This window comes from Erpetoichthys calabaricus, chromosome 1, assembly GCF_900747795.2.
Source record: "Erpetoichthys calabaricus chromosome 1, fErpCal1.3, whole genome shotgun sequence".
Taxonomy (NCBI): Eukaryota; Metazoa; Chordata; class Cladistia; order Polypteriformes; family Polypteridae; genus Erpetoichthys; species Erpetoichthys calabaricus.
This window is the reverse complement of record NC_041394.2, coordinates 181,462,601-181,484,174: the sequence shown is the minus strand read 5'-3', so window position 1 is coordinate 181,484,174 and position 21,574 is coordinate 181,462,601. Positions and strand designations below refer to the sequence as shown.

The 21,574-nt window shown below is 39.0% G+C and overlaps 1 protein-coding gene across 2 annotated transcripts in view; it reads left to right on the top strand.

The window, feature by feature from the left end:
* The window catches only part of kdm5a (lysine (K)-specific demethylase 5A), a 146,104-nt gene that overhangs the window by 70,837 nt on the left and 53,693 nt on the right, over positions 1 to 21,574 (top strand). For both annotated transcript variants that reach the window (XM_051930694.1, XM_051930696.1), the window contains 7 exons: positions 6,711 to 6,802; positions 8,248 to 8,406; positions 8,708 to 8,827; positions 12,771 to 12,929; positions 13,386 to 13,567; positions 13,718 to 13,880; positions 20,137 to 20,256. In XM_051930694.1, coding sequence (XP_051786654.1) covers positions 6,711 to 6,802; positions 8,248 to 8,406; positions 8,708 to 8,827; positions 12,771 to 12,929; positions 13,386 to 13,567; positions 13,718 to 13,880; positions 20,137 to 20,256 — 995 coding nt within the window. The remainder of the gene's footprint in view (positions 1 to 6,710; positions 6,803 to 8,247; positions 8,407 to 8,707; positions 8,828 to 12,770; positions 12,930 to 13,385; positions 13,568 to 13,717; positions 13,881 to 20,136; positions 20,257 to 21,574) is intronic.

The following is a 21,574-nucleotide window of genomic DNA, read 5'->3' as shown; positions in this document are numbered from 1 at the left end:
TGCTTGTTTCAGAGAGTCGGCATTCCATTGTTGTCTCCTGAAAGAAGCCGGCGTCACTTTAAACTGAAAGTGCAACTCAGACAGAGGGTCCGGTCTGACCTCAAGGGGCGGAGATTCCTTCCAAGCTGCCAGGGCGCTGGTAGATGATGTAGCGGCCCTCGACGGTCCAGGAGTTTCTATGTCACCCTCTTGGCTCTCCGTCTCACTCTCTGCCGGCTGTTTACACGGCATGGAGGCAGCTTGGGACGAGTCTTTCTCATCTACCACTAGGTCCAAAGCTTGTCCGGGAATACTCAATAGTCTACCGCATTTACTTTCAGACCAGTCCCGCCGTAGGATTACCGGAAAAGGTGGATTGGGAAAAACCGCCACGGTGAGTCTTTTAAGGGTTCCTCCCAGACAAATACAACACAGGGCCGATTTATACACGCAGACGTCTCCGTGTATACACAGAAGACTGGTCTTTCTTTTAATCCACTGTCGCGGTAAATCATAACAGCGAACAACGACAGACACGTTGCTGCCAGAATCAAACAAGGCCGTCACTTTATACCCATTAATGAGTACCTCCCCGGTATGAGTGTCCGCCAGAGGATACACAAACAACATCCCCGCATCCCCCTGCAGTCTGCCTCGTTCCTAGACAGGTCGCACACTAGGCAGTCCAAGGACTTCAGAACAGGCTCCAGATTGTGCGAGTGGGACGTAGCTCCCATGAATTCCACTAAAGGGCCGTTCTGCCCCCCCAGGTTTAGAGGCTGGCCCTGGAACCTTTATGAGCCATATAAGCTCCTCCATGGAGTGGAAGTCATCCCAGGCCGGCTGGGTGTAAAGTCCTGGGGTAAATACTGCAGCAGCTATAAACAGGCAACCTGCTGCACAATTTGTAATGGGGTCAAATCAAATGGCCGTAGCAACAGACCCTCCTGCTCCCAGACAGCCATAGCTTGCTCAGGGAGTGACCTCTTTGGATTGAACTCCCAGTATTGTAGTCCCTTCACCTGCTGGCCCAGGGAAAGCCCATCCTTATCAGGGACCTTGGTCCCGATGGGCGGCTCAGCTCTCCCACCCAGGACAGCATAATGAGCCCCTTTTGCGTCCTCCCCAGAAACCAGCCCACGCCTGTGGGTCCCTTCTACACTCTCCACCAGATAGGGCTTCAGCCCGGGTTTGCCCTTGTGGAGCGGAGCTTGCACCGGGTCTTTCCTGAACCCCCGACGCACTCCCCGCCCAGAAACTCGGCCCCGGTACTTTCTCACCTGGGTTGTTTTAGGGTCCTGTCCCAGTTTCTTCAGGGACATCATCCTGCCGACTACGCCACTGTGACAAGAAGAGACCCAAGACATTGTAAAGGTTTGGGGCGGCCACCTGTATAATGTGTTCCAGGCTGCAAAAAAGTAAAAAGGTTGGTAGCAAGTAAAGTTTACAAGACAGAGTCCAAAACAGAACTGAATTCCAGAGGAAGGGAGTGAGGCTTTATAGGAAGTCTGGGAGGAAGTGATGTCGTCCTCGGGGCTGGGACCGGAAATTATGTCGTCCTCGGGGCCAGGAACGGAAGTGATGTCGTCCTTGGGGTTGGGACCAGAAGTGGCGTGTCCTGAGTCGAGGCAGTGGCTCCTGGTGGGATTTCCCGGGAAAGGTCTGCAGAGAACTTAGAAAGAGCGTTAGTGCACCCCGCCACCCCCTGGGCAGATGTGTTACCATTATTCTTCAAGCCCTTCAGCTGCCTCCCATTCACACGTGTGACAATATATATATATCTATACTAATTAATAAAAGGCAAAGCCCTCACTGACTGACTGACTGACTTACTCACTGACTCACTCATCACCAATTGTCCAACTTCCCGTGTAGGTGGAAGGCTAAAATTTGGCAGGCTGATTCCTTACAGCTTACTTACAAAAGTTAGGCAGGTTTCATTTCGAAATTCAACGCGTAATGGTCATAACTGGAACCTCTTTTTTGACAATATACTGTAATGGACGGCAGCTCGATGGCCGTGGGAGGCGGAGTTGAGTGTCACATCATCACGCCTCCCACGTAATCACGTGAAAAGACTGTGAACGCAGTAGGGAGAAATAAAGGAAGAGCCGCAAACAGCGAAGAACAAAAAATTCATTAAACAATTGAGAAGGGAGCGAAACAATAAGAAGCGAGCGAGTGAAGCATACAAGCATCTTCATAAGGGAAACAAAGCACCGTGTAAAACGTAAGTTTAAATTAAGTTTATTGAAACGCTCCCGTTGCGGATTGCAATAACATATTCACGAGATAAAAGTTTAATGAGAAGACACGAGGTATAAACGAACCACACGCCGTAGCGCAACGTTAGGGGCAACAGTTTCAACCATTCTATGATCTGCTTCTCGCAACTGAAAGACGGCACATGGCGGATGTTAGCCGACTTGCTGACCGCAACGTTAGGGGCTTCAACTCTGGCGCTGATGATAGAGATTCGATTCCCGAGAGGGGATGCAGTGAGTGTGTATGCCTGATGAGCCCAGAATTAGGGAGAAACACGTGTCGCATACTCTTTGCATTATTTGAAAGTAACCTATTAAAACTATTCTATGATCAGCTTCTGGGAACAGAAAGAGGGCACGTGGCGGATGTAAGGCGACTTCCCGACCAACCACAAGCGTAACCTGGCAGGTAACCACCCATACAGTCAGGTTGTGATTCAGAAAACGAATGCCATGAATGTAATTACCACGATCTACATACTGTCAAATAAACGAAACACACGCCGTAGCGCGACAGCTGTGAAAAGCAAGGTTCACAAAAAAACAGATCCTTAACAAATTGTTATTGGTATATTTTCGATCCGTTTAAAAAGGTTTTCTTTTCTTCTTAAAAAATTAAAACCAGCACTTTGCCGCAACGAAGCGCGAGAATTTGGCTATATATATCTGCTTCTCGCAATTAAAAGAGGGCACGTGGCGGATTTTAGACGACTTCATGACCAAACATAAGTGTTACCTGCCAGGTAGGGTTACCACTTTTAATACAAAAAAATAAGGGGCGCATACTGCAGCGGGTGCCACATCCCAGTGCCAACACTTTGCAGACTCTACTTAAAAGACCCGCCCTCCTCACTGGACAGTTAAAAAGACCAATCAAACTAACGTTGACATAAAGTATTACCCAATCAAAAGTAGGAAAGGAGGCATCTTCATAAAATTTCGTGTGGGATGATTTGCATGAGACGCTGCTTTAAAAAAATGATAAAAAAAATACGGGACAAATCCCGTCCCGTATTGATTCAAAACGGGACGCGCAATTTCATTCTCAAATACGGGACGATTCCGTATTTTAAAGGATGGGTGGCAACCCTACAGTGCCAAGTAACCACCCATACAATCAGATTGTGATTCAGACTAGGAATGCAATGAATGTAATTACCCCGATCTACATACAAGGCGAAAGTCTTGCAACATTCAAAGATGATGGTTTGGGATAAGTACACCATAGAACATAAAAGAGCTTATGAAGCCTTGAACCGAAAAAAGCAAGATCTCAGAGATCGTAAAAAAAAAAAATAGGAGGTAATGTCGTTTTTCTCGCTGTAGATTTTAGTCAAACATTACCAGTTATTCCACGAGGGAGACCAGCAGATGAACTCAACGCGTGTTTAAAATCCATGCTTCTCCCACGCTCGGTTATATGTCACGTGTTCTCGGGTAGGTACACCAAAAAATGTATACATTTAAGCATGTAATGGGCAAACAAAAAATGAGGTATACCCAAAGGCACTGCAGTAGTACTTAATGTAACTTTACTTCTTAAATGTTAATGTTTTACTGTTTAATAATTTATATGCTTCTTATATGTTGTTCAGATTCTTTTATCAAAATACCAGTGACAGCGCAATGCACGATAACGTGGAGTGAATACACCATACGCATCCGCCCACGGCCGCCCTGGTGTGCGCAGATAGGAGTTGATTCTACAATAAACTAAAATAAAGATAAAAAGAATAATACAATCATCACCCATAAAGCGGATAGTAGACGTGACGTACTATATGTGTACCAGATTTCAAGTCAATAGGTGAAACGGTTTGCGAGCTACAGGTGATTTAAAATCCTGGACAGACAAACGAATAGCCACGGTAGCAAATTACAGAAGAAGATTTTACTGTTTAATATTTTATATTTATATGAAATGTGCTTCTTATATATTACTTCATATTCTCATATGATAATGATGTTAATGTTGTTTATATTGATTTCTATGTTATTGAAACTGCATGTATGTGTGTATATGTATGTATGTATGTATGTGTATATATATATATATATATATATATATATATATATGTGTGTGTATACATATATATGTGTGTATATATATAATATATGTGTATGTGTGTGTATATATGTATATATATATATATATATATACTATCAAAATACCCGCGCTTCGCAGCGGAGAAGTAGTGTGTTAAAGAGGTTATGAAAAAGTAAAGGAAACATTTTAAAAATAACGTAACATGATTGTCAATGTAATTGTGTTGTCATTGTTATGAGTGTTGCTGTCATATATATATATATATATATATAATATATACACATACATACATACATACACATATATTATATATATATATATATAATGTGTATATGTGTATGTGTATATTATATATATATATATATATATATATATATATATATATATATATATATATATATATGACAGCAACACTCATAACAATCACAACACAATTACATTGAAAATCATGTTACGTTATTTTTAAAATGTTTCCTTTACTTTTTCATAACCTCTTTAACACACTACTTCTCCGCTGCGAAGCGCGGGTATTTTGCTAGTATATATATATGTATATCTATATATATCTATATATATATATATATATATATATATATATATATATATATATATTTCAGCATGTCTGTCGGTTGGTTGGTTGGTTGGTTGGTACGTTTACATCAGTGTTTTGATTGGCTGAACGAAGCACTGGGAAGCGAGTGATCAATTGGATTAAAAGAAAAGCTGAAGGAAGTCACTCGACTGAAAAAGACGAAAATGCAAAAAGAAATAAGATTTTGGATATTTCAAGTGCTCAAACTACACCTCAAGAATTGCCAAAAACGAAGAAACCAAAACCAATTTTTACTGAAGAACAAAAGCTGTGGAATAAACAGCGACGTGCAGTACGACAAGGTAGTCGTGCCCATCAAGGACGGGCTGCAGGCGACTTTTATCAGTGTTGCACGGTAAAAGTCATTAAGTGCAAAATTATTTGTACCATGATTAAATTTAGTAATAAAATGTTTTTTGTTATTTGTGTTCAAATCTCGCAGCAGAGACAAAATGAACGCCAACAAGTTGCAGCTTACAGAACCAACCGCACGGAAGAACAAACACAATTAGTTCACGAAATTGAGCGTCTGGGATTGCAACAAAAACGTTCTACTGCCACTGAAATTGAAGTTGCTGAAAGACGTGAACATGAACGGCAACGACAACAAGAAAGTCGGTCAAACGCAACTCAAGTTGAAATTGTTGAGAGAAGAGAACAAGAACGTTTACGACAACGAGAGAATCGTTTAAATGCAACTGAAGGTGAAATTGTCGAAAGAAGAGAGCAAGAGCGACAAAGACTGCGAGAAAATAGACTTCATGAAAACGAGGAAGATGCAAATTCAAGTCGTCAACAAGATCGTATTCCAACTCGAGAAAGTCGAGCAAATGCGTCTGAAATTCAAGCTCAACTTCAAAGAAGCACTGTATGTTGCCTTATCTCCAGAAACTTCAAGAAAGAAGATCAAGCTCTTAGTTTGAAAAGATTGCCACGAGGATCAAGATGGTCTTTACATCAATAATGTAGTGTACCCAGGGATATCCACTTAAATACTTCAATAAACATAGTTTACGTATTCGTTAAGTATACATTGATTGTGTTAATGATTCATAATTTTATTTTGATAAAGATAAGTCGTTCATTTTATGGCATGTAACACTTTCATACATGACTTAAACTAGAAACAACTTTCATTATGTTTATTATTGCCTTGGAACTAAGATCCATACAACTCAGGTGGTAGAGTGCACACTACCCTTGGTCGGTGGTTCGATCCCGGATGCCGGAATAAAGTTAGGACCTAACACCACCTACTATCTGCCTGGGTTCGAATCCCGATTCGTCGTGTGGCACAAATAACAAAAAACATTTTATTACTAAATTTAATCATGGTACAAATAATTTTGCACTTAATGACTTTTACCCTGCAACACTGATAAACCTTGTGTGTGTGTGTGTATATATATATATATATATATATATATATATATATATATATATATATATATATATATATATATATATATATATATATATATATATATATATATATATATATATATAAAAATGTGTGTGTATATGTATGTGTAAACATTGTTTAGCTCGTTAATTATTTTATAGTGCTGTGTTCTCCAACTGTAGCTCTTTTCCTGAACAGAGTTTTCAGCTAAATGTAGATGCCTGAATTTTCCTGTTTGGTCTTTTGTGCTCCATCTGTTACCATTATGTTTGCTTTGACAAATAACTATTTCCATAGATGGGCAATGATTTTCTAAGGGAAATGCTTCAAATTAGTTTAATAACTGTTCATTATATATATTTAGTTGTTAAGTACTAGTGCAAATATGTAATTAGTATTTTTGCTTTTTTTTCCCCAAATATCTAGAAGATGTACTTTCAAAGAAGCAGCGTGGTCCAAAATCACCCCCTTTCATAGTAAAGATGCAACAACAGAAGAAAACCCTTGAAGTCAGCTTTGTGAGTTTTGTTAAACAGCAACATTTGTGACTTGCATAGTGAGGCATAATTCATTAAACGTCGAACTTTTAAGATTGCTGTGATATTACAATGCATGTATTTAACAATTTTTTATTTTTATCAGATCTACACATTGTATGTATTCATTCACACACACAGCCATATTCCTACAGACAGATTGTCCTCAACCTGTTTAGGCAATATTTTCCTGGAATCTTCCTATACTTTTGTTTGTTTTTTTTTTTTTTTGATTCAGTTTGAATGTGACATCATACAATATCCGTGTATACCATTCAGTTTTGATATTTGAAATAAGAAGGTGCATCATTTGGTAAACAAATGAAAATGCAATATTGGCAAATATTATTTTTTGTATGGTTATGGCATCTCTAATATAAATGCTGGAGTTTAATTAGTGTGGCAGATCACAACTGCATTTGCAAGTGAAACACTTTAATAAAGTACTGACATGAAAATTTCCTTTTAAGTTTTCTTCCAGTAGCATTCCTGTGCTAAATTTCAACAAAATTTATCAATTGAGCTGAAGGCAAACTCTCTAATATGCCAGTTTCTCACATATTTTTAACGTGCCACCTAATGCATTTTACTAAATGGCTTTCCAGGTTGTACATTATACATGTTGAAATTGGTAACACTTAAAAAAAAATACAGATAATGTTGCAATCCCAGACATTGATCCATTGTATGTCATTCTTTACTGATATTTGTAAACTGTGTAGTCTGATGCTGCAAGCAGGGAATTTTCAGTTAAAAAGGAATCTGTATCTAAGCGGGAAAATGGGTATATTTGGTAAGCTTTTATCTTTTCCTCTGTGCCCCATAACCACCAATGTAAAGTGCCAGCATAGGTTTGTATGGAAAATGCATATATACCATGTTTTTAAAGAAATGTTAGACTTGAACAATGCTTAACTATAATGTTCACTAAGTAAGCTGAAGAGTTGTGAGTAACAAAATGTGTATTCTGGTTTCTTTCTTATGTATAAGGAATTGAAGAATTATCTAGCTAGTTTTTTAGTTAAGGAACAGCGATCTATATATTACACATTTGTTAAGAAATATGACAGTATAATACAATGTATGTGAATAATGTTTAGTGTTAGCTACAAAATTTTAAAAATGAGTACCCCCCTGGGGATGGATGGCAAAGGATTGAGATTTAGATGTATTAATGAACTTAAAATTTATTCAAAATGTCTCAAATACAGTTCAAAATTTTGTAAGGCAAATGCCCCCACCTGCTACTTCTGGTTCTGGCTCCAATTCAGTCCTGCAGTATGAAGGGATTGGCTTAGAAATTGATGGATTAGCTGTTAGGATAAATAATTTTATTTAGATTGAAAATTTGACACTTATAAATCTGCACTTTATTACAAAAGCCTGTGTGACATATTTATTTTTATCTGTCAACCTGAAAATTGCAGATTGATCTTTATGTTTGTCTGGCATGTGGACGTGGGGATGAAGAAGACAGATTGCTTCTCTGCGATGGATGCGATGATAGTTATCACACCTTCTGTCTCATTCCTCCTCTCCAGGATGTGCCAAAGGGAGACTGGCGCTGCCCAAAATGTGTAGCTGAAGTAAGAATTGACATTTTTTTTGTTTAGAATATGAGCAATGGAACAATACAAGCTTTGAATATAGTCCAAATATAGTTAGGGGATTGTAACCTTAGGTTCTTAACATACTCATGGCTAAATACTAGAATTTACCAATAATTAAATATTTTAAGATTTCTAGTAATGTAATAAGACAATAAGGGTGACTTTATTTTAATGATGGTAATGCTCATGTTTTAGTTGTAAGGGAAAATTTGTGCATTAAAGTCTAAAATGTCTGAGTTTAAAACTAGAAATGATTTGTGTATGGTTATACTTGCAGGAATGTAGCAAGCCAAGAGAAGCCTTTGGTTTTGAACAAGCCGTGAGAGAGTATACACTGCAGAGCTTTGGAGAAATGGCTGATAACTTCAAGTCTGACTACTTCAATATGCCTGTACATGTGTGTATAACGCGTCCCCAGCATTTTAACCTGTGTATTAATGTATTCAATTTGTGGCTATATGTATGTTTTTCATCACAGCCCATGTTTAAAATTAAATGATTTATATAGCATATTCAAGTGATTTTAAATAATTCAGGTACTAATCCAGTTTCATTATTTGTTTTATACTACATTTCATCAGATTTCTTTGTTTTAAGAAAAATTGCAGTAATATGTACAATGGGGCTTGTAATTCTGAGTAAATGGCGGTGAAAATTGTATCCATCCATCCATCCTCTTCCGCTTATCCGAGGTCGGGTCGCGGGGGCAGCAGCTCGAGCAGAGATGCCCAGACTTCCCTCTCCCCGGCCACTTCTTCTAGCTCTTCCGGGAGAATCCCGAGGCGTTCCCAGGCCAGCCGGGAGACATAGTCCCTCCAGTGTGTCCTGGGTCTTCCCCGGGGACTCCTCCCGGTTGGATGTGCCCGGAACACCTCACCAGGGAGGCGTCCAGGAGGCATCCTGATCAGATGCCCGAGCCACCTCATCTGACTCCTCCCGGATGACTGAGCTTCTCACCCTATCTTTAAGGGAGAGCCCAGACACCCTGCGGAAACTCATTTCAGCTGCTTGCATTCGATCTCATTCTTTCGGTCACTACCCATAGTTCATGACCATAGGTGAGGGTAGGAACATAGATCGACTGGTAAATTGAGAGCTTTGCCTTACGGCTCAGCTCCTTTTTCACCACGACAGACCGATGCAGAGCCTGCATCACTGCAGTTGCCGCACTGATCCGCCTGTCGATCTCACGTTCCATTCTTCCCTCACTCGTGAACAAGACCCTGAGATACTTGAACTCCTCCACTTGAGGCAGGATCTCGCTCCCAAAACCTGAGAGAGCACTCCACCCTTTTCTGGCTGAGGACCATGGTCTCGGATTTGGAGGTGCCGATTCCCATCCCAGCCACTTCACACTCAGCTGCGAACCGATCCAGAGAGAGCTGAAGATCACGGCCTGATGAAGCAAACAGGACAACATCATCTGCAAAAAGCAGTGACCCAATCCTGAGTCCACCAAACTGGACCCCCTCAACACCCTGGCTGCGCCTAGAAATTCTGTCCATAAAAGTTACGAATAGAATCGGTGACAAAGGGCAGTCCTGGCGGAGTCCAACTCTCACTGGAAACGGGTTCGACTTACTGCCGGCAATGCGGACCAAGCTCTGACACCGGTTGTACAGGGACTGAACAGCCCTTATCAAGGGATCTGGTACCCCATACTCCTGGAGCACCCCCCACAGGATTCCCCGAGGGACACGGTCGAACGCCTTTTCCAAGTCCACAAAACACATGTAGACTGGTTGGGCGAACTCCTATGCACCCTCCAGGACTGCTAAGGGTGTAGAGCTGGTCCACTGTTCCGCGACCAGGACGAAAACCACACTGTTCCTCCTGAATCCGAGGTTCGACTATCCGACGGACCCTCCTCTCCAGAACCCCCGAATAGACTTTTCCAGGGAGGCTGAGGAGTGTGATCCCTCTGTAGTTGGAACACACCCTCCGGTCCCCCTTCTTAAAGAGGGGGACCACCACCCTGGTCTGCCAATCCAGAGGCACTGTCCCTGATATCCATGCGATGTTGCAGAGACGTGTCCACCAAGACAGCCCTACAACATCCAGAGCCTTGAGGAACTCCGGGCGTATCTCAACCACCCCCAGGGCCCTGCCACCAAGGAGTTTTTTGACCACCTCGGTGACCTCAGTCCTAGAGATGGGGGAGCCTACCTCTGAGTCCCCAGGCTCTGCTTCCTCATTGGAAGGCATGTTAGTGGGATTGAGGAGGTCTTCAAAGTACTCACAACCCACCGACCCACAACGTCCCAAGACAAGGTCTGCAGCGCACCATCCCCACCATATACAGTGTTGACACTGCACTGCTTCCCCCTCCTGAGACGGTGGACCAGAATCTCCTCGAAGCTGTCCGAAAGTCGTTCTCGATGGCCTCCACAAACTCCTTCCATGCCAGAGTTTTTGCCTCAGCAACCACCAAAGCTGCATTCCACTTGGCCTGCCGGTACCTATTAGCTGCCTCCAGAGTCCCACAGGACAAAAGGTACCGGTAGGACTCCTTCTTCATCTTGACAGCATCCCTCACCACCGGTGTCCACCAACGGGTTCGGGGATTGCCGCCATGACAGGCACCGACCACTTTACGGCAACAGCTCCGGTCAGCCGCCTCAACAATAGAGGCACGGAACATGGCCCATTCGGACTCAGTGTCCCCCACCTCTCTCGGGACGTGATCGAAGTTCTGCCGGAGGTGGGAAGCTGTTGAAGTAGTTCTGAAGAAGTAGCTGAAGAAGTAGTTGAAGCTACTTCTGACACGGGGCTCTGCCAGACATTCCCAGCAGACCCTCACAACACGTTTGGGCCTACCAGGCCTGACTGGCATCCTCCCCCACCATCGAAGCCAACTCACCACCAGGTGGTGATCAGTTGACAGCTTCGCCCCCTCTTCACCCGAGTGTCCAAGACATGTGGCCGCAAGTCCGACAACACGACCACAAAGTCGATCATTGAACTGAGGCCTAGGGTGTCCTGGTGCCAAGTGCACATATGAACACCGTTATGCTTGAACATGGTGTTCGTTATGGACAATCCGTGACGAGCACAGAAGTCCAATAACAAAACACCACTCGGGTTCAGATCGGGGGGGCCATTCCTCCCAATCACGCCCTTCCAGGTCTCACTTTCATTGCCCACGTGAGCATTGAAGTCTCCCAGCAATACGAGGGAGTCCCCAGAAGGTATGCCCTCTAGCACACCCTCCAGGGACTCCAAAAAGGGTGGGTACTCCGAACTGCTGTTCGGTGCATACGCACAAACAACAGTTAGGACCCATCCCCCCACCCGAAGGCGGAGGGAGGCTACCCTCTCGTCCACCGGGGTAAACCCCAATGTACAGGCTCCAAGTCGTGGGGAAATAAATATGCCCACACCCGCTCAGAGCCTCTCACCAGGGGCAACTCCAGAGTGGTAGAGAGTCCAGCCTCTCTCAAGGAGATTGGTTCCAGAGTCCAAGCTGTGCGTCGAGGTGAGCCCGACTATATGTAGCCAGAATCTCTCAATCTCGCGCACTAGCTCGGGCTCCTTCCCCTTCAGAGAGGTGACATTCCACGTCCCAAGAGCCAGTTTCTGTAACCGAGGATCGGACCGCCAAGGTCCCCGCCTTCGGCCACCACCCAACTCACACTGCACCCGACCTCCTTGGCCCCTCCCATAGGTGGTGAGCCCATGGGGAGTAAAAATTGTATACTAGACATTAATGAACGTCTTTTTGCATTTGGAATATAAGTTTTTGTGCATTTTCTTTGTGCTTGTCATTTGATCTTATTGAGGGGACTTGTACCACTTGTTTAGTTTACTTCTGCTTTTCTGCAGATCCTTTTTACAAGTCGCAAAGTTACAGCTTGGTTTAGAAAATGGTTAGTTAAAAGTGCAACAAGAGTGGGAAGTTAATAAAATTCCACTGTTCTGGAAATTGTAAACCACTTTCAGTAATTGATTTTGGGTTGAGAAAAAGAGTTCAGTTTTATACTTGTAAACCTGTATTATTAAGCAAAAGAAATTCCTGAGTCTTAAAATAATTCAGGTACGTTCAGTTCTGACAGTAGAATGTTTTTGGTCATGTTCTTTTTTTCGCTCTTTCTCAATACATATACTACTGAAAGTTCCCCATTATTTATGAGGTGCTGTCTAGTAAATGAATCATTCTTAAAAGTGCATGGGTGGTGTTGAAGATTCTGTACTCGGCAGTTAGTACCACAGTTTGCTTCCTGTTAGCCAGTGTACAAGTACAGTGTTTGTTGTATGTATTTGTATGCATTTTTTTCATGACTATTTTAGTTTCTTTTTTACTACAGTTAGGAAAATATTTTTTCTTGATTTTTAATTTTTAGATGGTACCAACTGAGTTGGTGGAGAAAGAGTTTTGGCGTTTGGTTAGCAGTATTGAGGAGGATGTTATAGTAGAGTATGGAGCAGACATCAGCTCTAAAGATGTTGGAAGTGCATTCCCAGTGAGAGATGGCAAAAGAAAGCTACTTCCAGATGAAGAGGTATGTTCTTGTGATGTTTTCTGTATTGTATTCTCACTTTTTATTTGCCAAAATCTAGTCCTACTCATTTTTCTTTCTTCTCTTACACTTAACAGCAGTTACAAAACATCTTCTGGTACGTGACAATAAAGTAACTTATTTCTGAATTAATAAATAAAATGATTCAGAATTATAGCAAAGAATACAACCTTAATTTTAGCCAGGGCATGTTATTTTTCAATTTTATAACAATAATGCAATTTGCAAAGCTGAATGTATAAAAAGTACTATAAAATCATTTAGTTTATCTTTACGTTATGAGAGAAAAAGAATGCATTTATATTATATAGTCCTGATAATTATTATATTAACTGCTCAGTTTATTATTAACAATATTCTGTTTATTGCATTACTTAAAAAGCTTAATTAATACTGTATGTATTACTGTATCTAATATTAAACCTTTTTTTTCCTTAGGAGTATGCAAATTCTGGCTGGAATTTGAACAATATGCCAGTTTTAGAGCAGTCTGTTTTGGCGCATATTAATGTGGATATATCGGGGATGAAAGTACCTTGGCTGTATGTGGGAATGTGTTTCTCATCATTCTGCTGGCATATAGAGGATCACTGGAGCTACTCAATCAACTATCTTCACTGGTATGCTTTCTGATTCTTCTTCCTAAACAGTTGTCCCAGTGGTTAAAGGGGAATATTTCATGTACTTTTTACACACTTCATAAAATTTATTATTGTTCAATGACCTGCTTTCCTGTAATCATATGTTATAATTATCTCATTTTGTTTAAGGGGAGAGCCAAAAACATGGTACGGTGTTCCAGCGTATGCAGCTGAGAAACTGGAGTCTGTAATGAAAAAGTTAGCCCCAGAGTTGTTTGATTCTCAACCAGACCTCTTACACCAGTTAGTGACCATCATGAATCCTAACATCCTCATGGAGCATGGAGTACCTGTAAGTTTTAAATGACAAAAAAAAAAACTTAGAACAATTTTACATTTCAAGTATAAGCATGACTTAAATGATTTTTACTACATTTGCAGTTTATCAAAAAAGCTATGTATAAAATATCTTCTGTTTAATGAAGTAGGCACACAAAGACACTCCTCTACTTCCATTTTGGGTGAGGTCTAAAAGCTCAAAAAAACTAACAAATTTAAATGGAAGCTTTTACACTACATTACAGTGTAATATTCTTTCAAGTACTGCAGTAATTCGTATAAATTATTTGGTTACTTGCATCTGTGTTAAAACAGGGTTACATGATCTTACTTCTTTTACATATTTCAGCTATTCTCCGGCTATCTGTGACTATGAATTTGATCAAGCAAGTTTAAGAATATTATCTTGTGCACAGTAGAGTTGAAGCTTCAGCTATTCTAGAGGTTGAGCACAGAGATTCATGAGGTGTACCACAGAGAGTGTATGGTTTCTCGAGAAACCCTGCCTGCAAATCTAAGTTAGTCTTCAAACTGACAATGTTTGTTGCTAGAAAAAAAGAAAGTACGCTGTTAGCGTAAGTATTCAATCTCCATACTTTTGTAGTAGTATAAGCTTTAAGTCTTTTGTGCAAAGTATGTGGCAACTTTGTACAAATTATTTTTGGGGCATCTTTCCAGACAGATTTGTTCCAAAGTATTTGTTTCTAAGGTGACTCTCGTGCACCACAAGTTTGAAACAGTGCCACAGATTCTCTATCAGATTGATATCAGGGTTTTAATTCGGTCATCATAGGATATTTACCTATTTATCCTCAAGGCACTCCAGGTTACATTGCCGTTGTGTTTGGGATCGTCATGGTAAGGGATAAACTTTCACCCAAACTTTAGTTGTGTGGCAGAATGAAACAGGTAATATTCCAGTATTTGCTTGTATTTTCTCCATTCATAATTCCTTTTGTTTTATTCAGCTAACTAATTACTGCTGATGTATAGCAGCCCAATAGTACACTACTATTGCGATCATACCTCTCTTTATTTATGATGTTTTCTGAGGTGTGGGCAGGGTATGCGTTTGTACAGCAAGTCTTTCTTAGACTCATTTGATCACAGAACCTTTTCTAAAATTTCAAGGGTGTTTCTGTTATGTTTGGCAATTTGCGGTTATGCTTTCACTTTTCTTTTCAAATAATGGCTTTTTTTGTGTTACCCTTTTTTGTCTAGACAGGGCCACTTGCACCCAGCATAACCACCTTCCAAAAATTAATTAATTATTATTATTTTATTAACAAGAATAAAGGATAACAGTTGAGATATTAAGGTGAAGCAATAACTTGGGTAATAAAAAATACACACACAGAAGACTGTCACATTAGACAACTTTTTCAGTGTAGAGAAAAGCCAAGCAAAATGACACCTTTTATTGGCTAACTAAAAAGATTACAATATGCATTACATCTTGCCTGAAGAAGGGGCCTGAATTGCCTCAAAAGCTTGCATATTGTAATCTTTTTAGTTAGCCTTTAAAAGGTGTCATTTTGCTTGGCTTTTGTCTACATTCATAATGGCTAACATGGTACAACACCCTAGTACTAGTGATTTTCAGTCATAGACTTCATTAAATAATCTTAGCTAGTCGAAGGCAGTTGGCATCACAGTCCTTTGAAAATGATCATCAATGTCTGAGACCAACTAGTCTACAACTGTCTAAGATAAAATCAAACAGGTTTATGTTTTCATGTCTGTTGTCTCGAATTTTATATACTAAAATAGAATGGAAAAAAGGAAATGGTCCAAGACTGTGGCTGAATGCACCACAGCTATTAACCATTTGTATAGTGCCACCTCAGTCAGGTAGCACTTGGGCGGTGGACCTCACACACACAAGAGAAGCTTGTCTGTCTATTGTCTTATAATTTATATACTGTAACAGATTGGAAAAAAGAAATAAAGGGCAGTGATTGACTGCTGAACTCACTATATACTGTATACCCTGCCGTTCTTTATTATATTATAAAGGCGCTATATAAATACAATGTATTATTATTATAGTTGTTAATCTTTCGTACAGTGCCTACTTTGTCAAGGAACATGCTATTTTCTGTCAGAAAAAGGGGCAAGCACGACTGCACTAAAAGATCGGTTCACAGTCTGTAAATGTGACATGGACTGAGATTTTCAGTCATGTAATTTGACACGGTGAAGTGAGATCAGTACTGCGATCAACAAATCCAACATTCCCTATGACAAAAAGTTGTCCAGTGTGACATTGGTTTAAGTTGCATGGGCCTCATTACGCAGAATAAAGTAGAACTAACAGGTTCCAAACCCCCCAGCATGTTTCACAAACCGGTTTTTGACTTTCTGCCTTCTTTTTCTAAGGCTTGCCTACTCTTCCTCTTTTTCTACTACTTAATATGAGCCCTTGTACTTCATTCCCAAATTTACAAACCCATGGTAGCAGTTGTGGAGATTCTTTTAAACCTAGACCCAGGGTACTTCTTGGAAACCCTTAAAAAAACCTTGGGCGCTTAATTTAGCAGCTCCTTTTTTTCTTTTCCGACTAGATTGCCTGTGCATATTACAATTTCTAGGCAACTCTGCTGTAATCTGAATCTCAGAGTGAGGTTACTCTGCTGCTGCCTATTTGTCTGGAGGACTAGCAACAGCTTTTTTCATGTCCTCCAACCTTCCTTTATTATGGCATCCCATGTTGGAAAGATCCTGACCTATTCTTCAGATGTTTCTTTTATAATATTCCATCATGAAAGTATTTGGGACTAGGGATGTCACAATACCAGAATTTTTATATTTGATACCAATACCAGTCAAAAGTAATGATACCAATACCAGTCAAAAGTAATGATACTAGATACCACAGCAAAAACAGACATCCCATTCAGTGGCTTTTTATTGAAGTACCTTAATTTATTGAAGTAAACAGTATTGTGTGTTGTTCTATAATAAGGTATAAATTATATAAATACTGACAGTAACTACAGCTTTAAAATGCTGGTATATCCATCAAGTAGTTACCCAGCTATCACTTAAATAAACTAGTATTAGCATTCAGAAATAACAATGTACAGTTCAAGGCTTGAACTTTACTGTATGAAAGAGGATGAGAATCCCCACAGTGTAACATCAAATGGGGAGTTTATAATGTTGGGGGGTTTTCAGCATAGGGCTTATAAAGAAGGATAGAAATTACCATTTACATTAGCATGTGCACATTCTAAATTTATTCTGATATTTTCTGTCCAGTAACTGAAAACTACTGCTTAAAATCCATAATTAATATCAAAATTCAAACATTATTATATATGTACTGTTGAATTAGTGAAATTCAAGATAATTCCAGATATTTCCATTTAAACTAACTCTTCAAAGCGTTTTTTGTAACAGCATATGTTTAAAGTCTAGTTTATCAGTGAACCAATTGATTAGGTTTATAATATTTCCTATTTTAAGATTAATATTTGAATAATTAGCTGGTTAAAAATAATACTAAAGGGTAATTTTTAATGTTTTAGTCAAATTAGTTAAAATTTCAAATATCAGAAACTCTTAGTGCTTTGATTAACCAAATCGGTCCCTCCTTTTTTTTTTTTTTTTTTTTTTTTTAAACATTTGTCTCAATTTTAAAGCTTCCTGTGTAAAATTGTGTCAATTTTACATTAATCCTTTATTTACGAACTCCTGTTAAATAGCCTTTGTTTTGCTGTTTTCACGGCTTATTGTGTGAGTGGTCAGACGTTATTTTTTATACTTGTGTACAAATCTTGAATTTGAAAATTAGTTGGGCCATCATTACCGGTACCCATATAATTTATAATTGTGATGCAGCATTACATTATTAAATGTACCATCCAAGTATATGTCATGTGTGCTTTCATTTACGGGTTATACTAATGAATGGTAGTTTGTCTTCAAATGCCAATGAATGACAAAAATTCAGTGTTTGCAGATTCATATTTAGCAATGAAGTACGCTGTTTTGCTTGTCCTGCTAGCTGTGTGTTTTGGCGATTACACATCTCTGTTAACACAGTACATGTCGTATTGAATAGAAAGATGTGCTTTGTCCTTTGAAGCATTGAAATACTAAATAAATTTTGTTTTTGTATTAACACAAATAGTTGCTCATGTCATCGCCAGTATAAACAAGCCAAATAGCCACTTAGTCTGAATCATGCCTTTGATGTTTACTTGTTACAACTGTTGTTTGCGCTGGCAGTCCTCCCACATTCCATAGTCCTGTACATGTAACTGTGATTCATGTGAGTCGCACCCCAGCACAACCCTGAACTGTATACACCAGTTAGAAAATGAGCAGATGCTTGGACTAATGGACATCAGTAAAAATGCTCATTAAAATCAGAGAATGAATGCAGAGCCTACATTCACTTATCAGAGCTGTGTAGGACTCTGTTGAATGCAAATAATCTTGATATTTTTTCATCTCCTCTTACAAATGAAATAGAAGTTAAACAATTATACCTCATTTGATCAGTAAAGTTATTTCACTCTCAAAGCAGGCACAAACCTGTTTCTGAATGAATTCCATAATGGGATGATTATGGTAATAACTGTCAAGTGACAAGTACGATTCTTGCACAAATACAAAATTCCTATCCAGTCATTACCTCTGCTGTTTTTTTTTTTTTTTGACATGTGATGATGTGCTGTATCATCAGCACTGTGAGACATTTTTATATGTAATTTTTACTCTGTTTTGCAGTACTGACTTTCTTGGTAATACCGATACTATAGAAAAGCTGGGACAGTTACATTTTGGAATGTTCATTCTGAATCAGTACCAAAGTATCGTTTGTTTGTGACATTAATTCTAGGTGACATTCTTGACATTGTGACACTAATTCTGCTGTCTTCTAAACCTCATGCAGAACTCTTGATATGAAAGACTGGGAGTACCTTTACTCCAGTTTTGATTATGACCACTGTAATTCCTTCAAAGTAATTTTTAGCTTCTCTGTAGCTTCTTCTTGTTTGCACAGATATTTGAATAATGACCACTTCAAGCTAGCATTTGGTTGGTTTAGCTTCCAATTTTTGATAATTGAAACAACAGTGCTCATCCATAAATGCAGATATTTTTTGTACGCTTTTCTTAATGTATGTATTTGTATTGCTGTATCTGTTACTTATTTTAAATGTGTTATTCTTCATTTACAAAGCTGTTTTTCAGATCAAAACACAAAAAATGATGCCTTAGCTATTGTGGCAGGAATCTTAATTATTCACTGGTGGAAGCCATTTGTAAGGCAATTGTGTCCATACATTTGTTCCCTTATTAGGCATTTTTTAACTGCTGTCAGCTGCAAACGACTTATTTTGAATTTTAGCACTTTAAAATAAAAATATCATTTATGAAAACCAAAACATAAATTTAGTATATCATGATCAATAAATCAAATCTTTTATCTTCTTCCAGTCAGCCTACTTACTAGTGGCTAATTTTACAATACTGCTGATTACATCTTGCCTGAAGAAGGGGCCCGAGTTACCTCAAAAGCCTGCATATTATAATCTGCAGAAGGTGTCATTTTGCTTGACTTTTCACTACATTCATAATGGCTAACACAGTACAACACCCTAGTACTACAATACTGCCCAGTAATCTATGTGATATATTCTTGTTTGTGTTTGGGCAAAATAAAACATACAATGTGTTTAAGTGTGCTATGCTTGTATGTAAAGGTGCATGGACACAAGGTGTATTTTGGTTTTGTTATTATAGTATTCTTGGCTGCACCCATCTATTCATTATTTGTTTTACAAGTGTTTTTCTTCTGATGATCTATTTTAAATATTAGACAATATGTGATTTTAATATTTTTTATCCAACAGTTATGTTGCTGTTGAAAGTGTAAATGATTTTTGGGAAACAATTTTTAGATTTTGAAATATCTGCTTTCACTAGATTAAGGTCATAAATAATTAATACAAAGTAAAATCCTCTAAAGACTTGGAGATTATGGAAACAAGGGGGACTCCTTTGAGCATGCCCTCTTACATTTAAAACTATATTGTGAGGATGTACATAATGTGGAGGAACTTTTACAGTTTATTTTCTGCAAATTTAAACCTGTCCTTAAACATGCTGGACTAGAAAGGCACAGCCCACCCATTATAACATTTTTGATACTGTCACCATTCCCTAATTATTTTCTTTTAACAAAAGACAACTTAGCAGAGATACACATCAATACAAAATCCTGTTATTTTGTTTGTTTCATTCTTATGTTGCAGGTGTTCAGGACAAATCAATGTGCAGGAGAGTTTGTAGTAACTTTTCCTCGAGCCTACCACAGTGGATTCAACCAAGGTTACAATTTTGCTGAAGCTGTTAACTTCTGTACTGCTGACTGGGTAAATGTGGCAAAAATTCATATTATATACAGTTTATAACAGTAAAATGTTTTTGAGCATTTTATGTTTAACACAGTCTTGGTAATTATTGAAAAGAAGGAGAAACATGCAGGAGACATTAATAGTTTCAATCATGCTTAGCATTGACTGCACTGTTTTTGGCATGGTGGGAAAATTTTGAAGAGAGATTGGAAATCTTTTAGATTTTGAATTAAACTAAGAATTTTCCAATATAACTTTACAGAAACATTAGACAATGTGTACTATGTGTTTTGTCTTTCATTATTTTTTGAGCTAATAGCATAATTAGCATATATTTTGAGGACAACGGTAAATGTCTTCTTTTGTTGTGTCAGAGTGGCTTTTGTTAACTAAAGACACTAAATTGACAGCAACTAAAGAGGCAGCATTCCATTGCAAGGGCCCACTCACACGCACATTTCCACTGGTCATATTTCAAATTTTGTAGTTAACCTGACATAGACATCTTTGGGAATATTAGAGAAAATGTGTAAACTACACACAGATAGTGCATTGGCACTGGTTTTGACCTTAAGACTTTGTACTAATTCAGCAGCAGCACTAACAACATACCATATGGGTAGACTTTTGACAAATTTCAGTCTCAGGGCTTTAACATTATATAACATCCTGTAAAAGGTTAACATCCTGTAAAAAGTTCACACTTTAGTAGTGAAATATGAAATGCTTTTTGGCCCTCATCTACATGTTGTGAATCTACTTTATTTTCAATGATCTGTCCTTGATATTATATTATCTTCCATGCAGACTGCATTATGCATCTCTGGTGAGATTGGTTCTAATACCCCCCAATCCCTGACCCTGAGCGCAGATAACAAATTCCATGTATGCTCAGGTCCCTCATATAAAACAGCATAGTATTTGCAAATAAACTATGCACATCCTACTGTATACTCTTAAATTATCTCTAGATTACTTATAATACCTAATACAGCGTAAATTTTATATTAAAGTTGTTATATTCTATTGTTTATGGAATAATGACTTCGGCAAGGGACATACCACTTTTCAAATAATTTAAGATTTTTATTTAAACATCGAGAGATACCACTTTGCACTCCCTCTTAGCCTTTGAGGGATTCCTTTGATCACTTAATTACTTTTTACAAGAAACAAAGTGCGCACACAAAGTGACGCCAAGGGCCTCATAGCATCTTACAGTTGAAATTTCAGAAATGAACAGTTTTTGTTTAAAGAAACACGGGGTAGCACTTGCCACTGTGTGTGTGTCCCTGTCAGTAATGACGGTTTTGTCTGCTGAAATTTTAGCATTCAA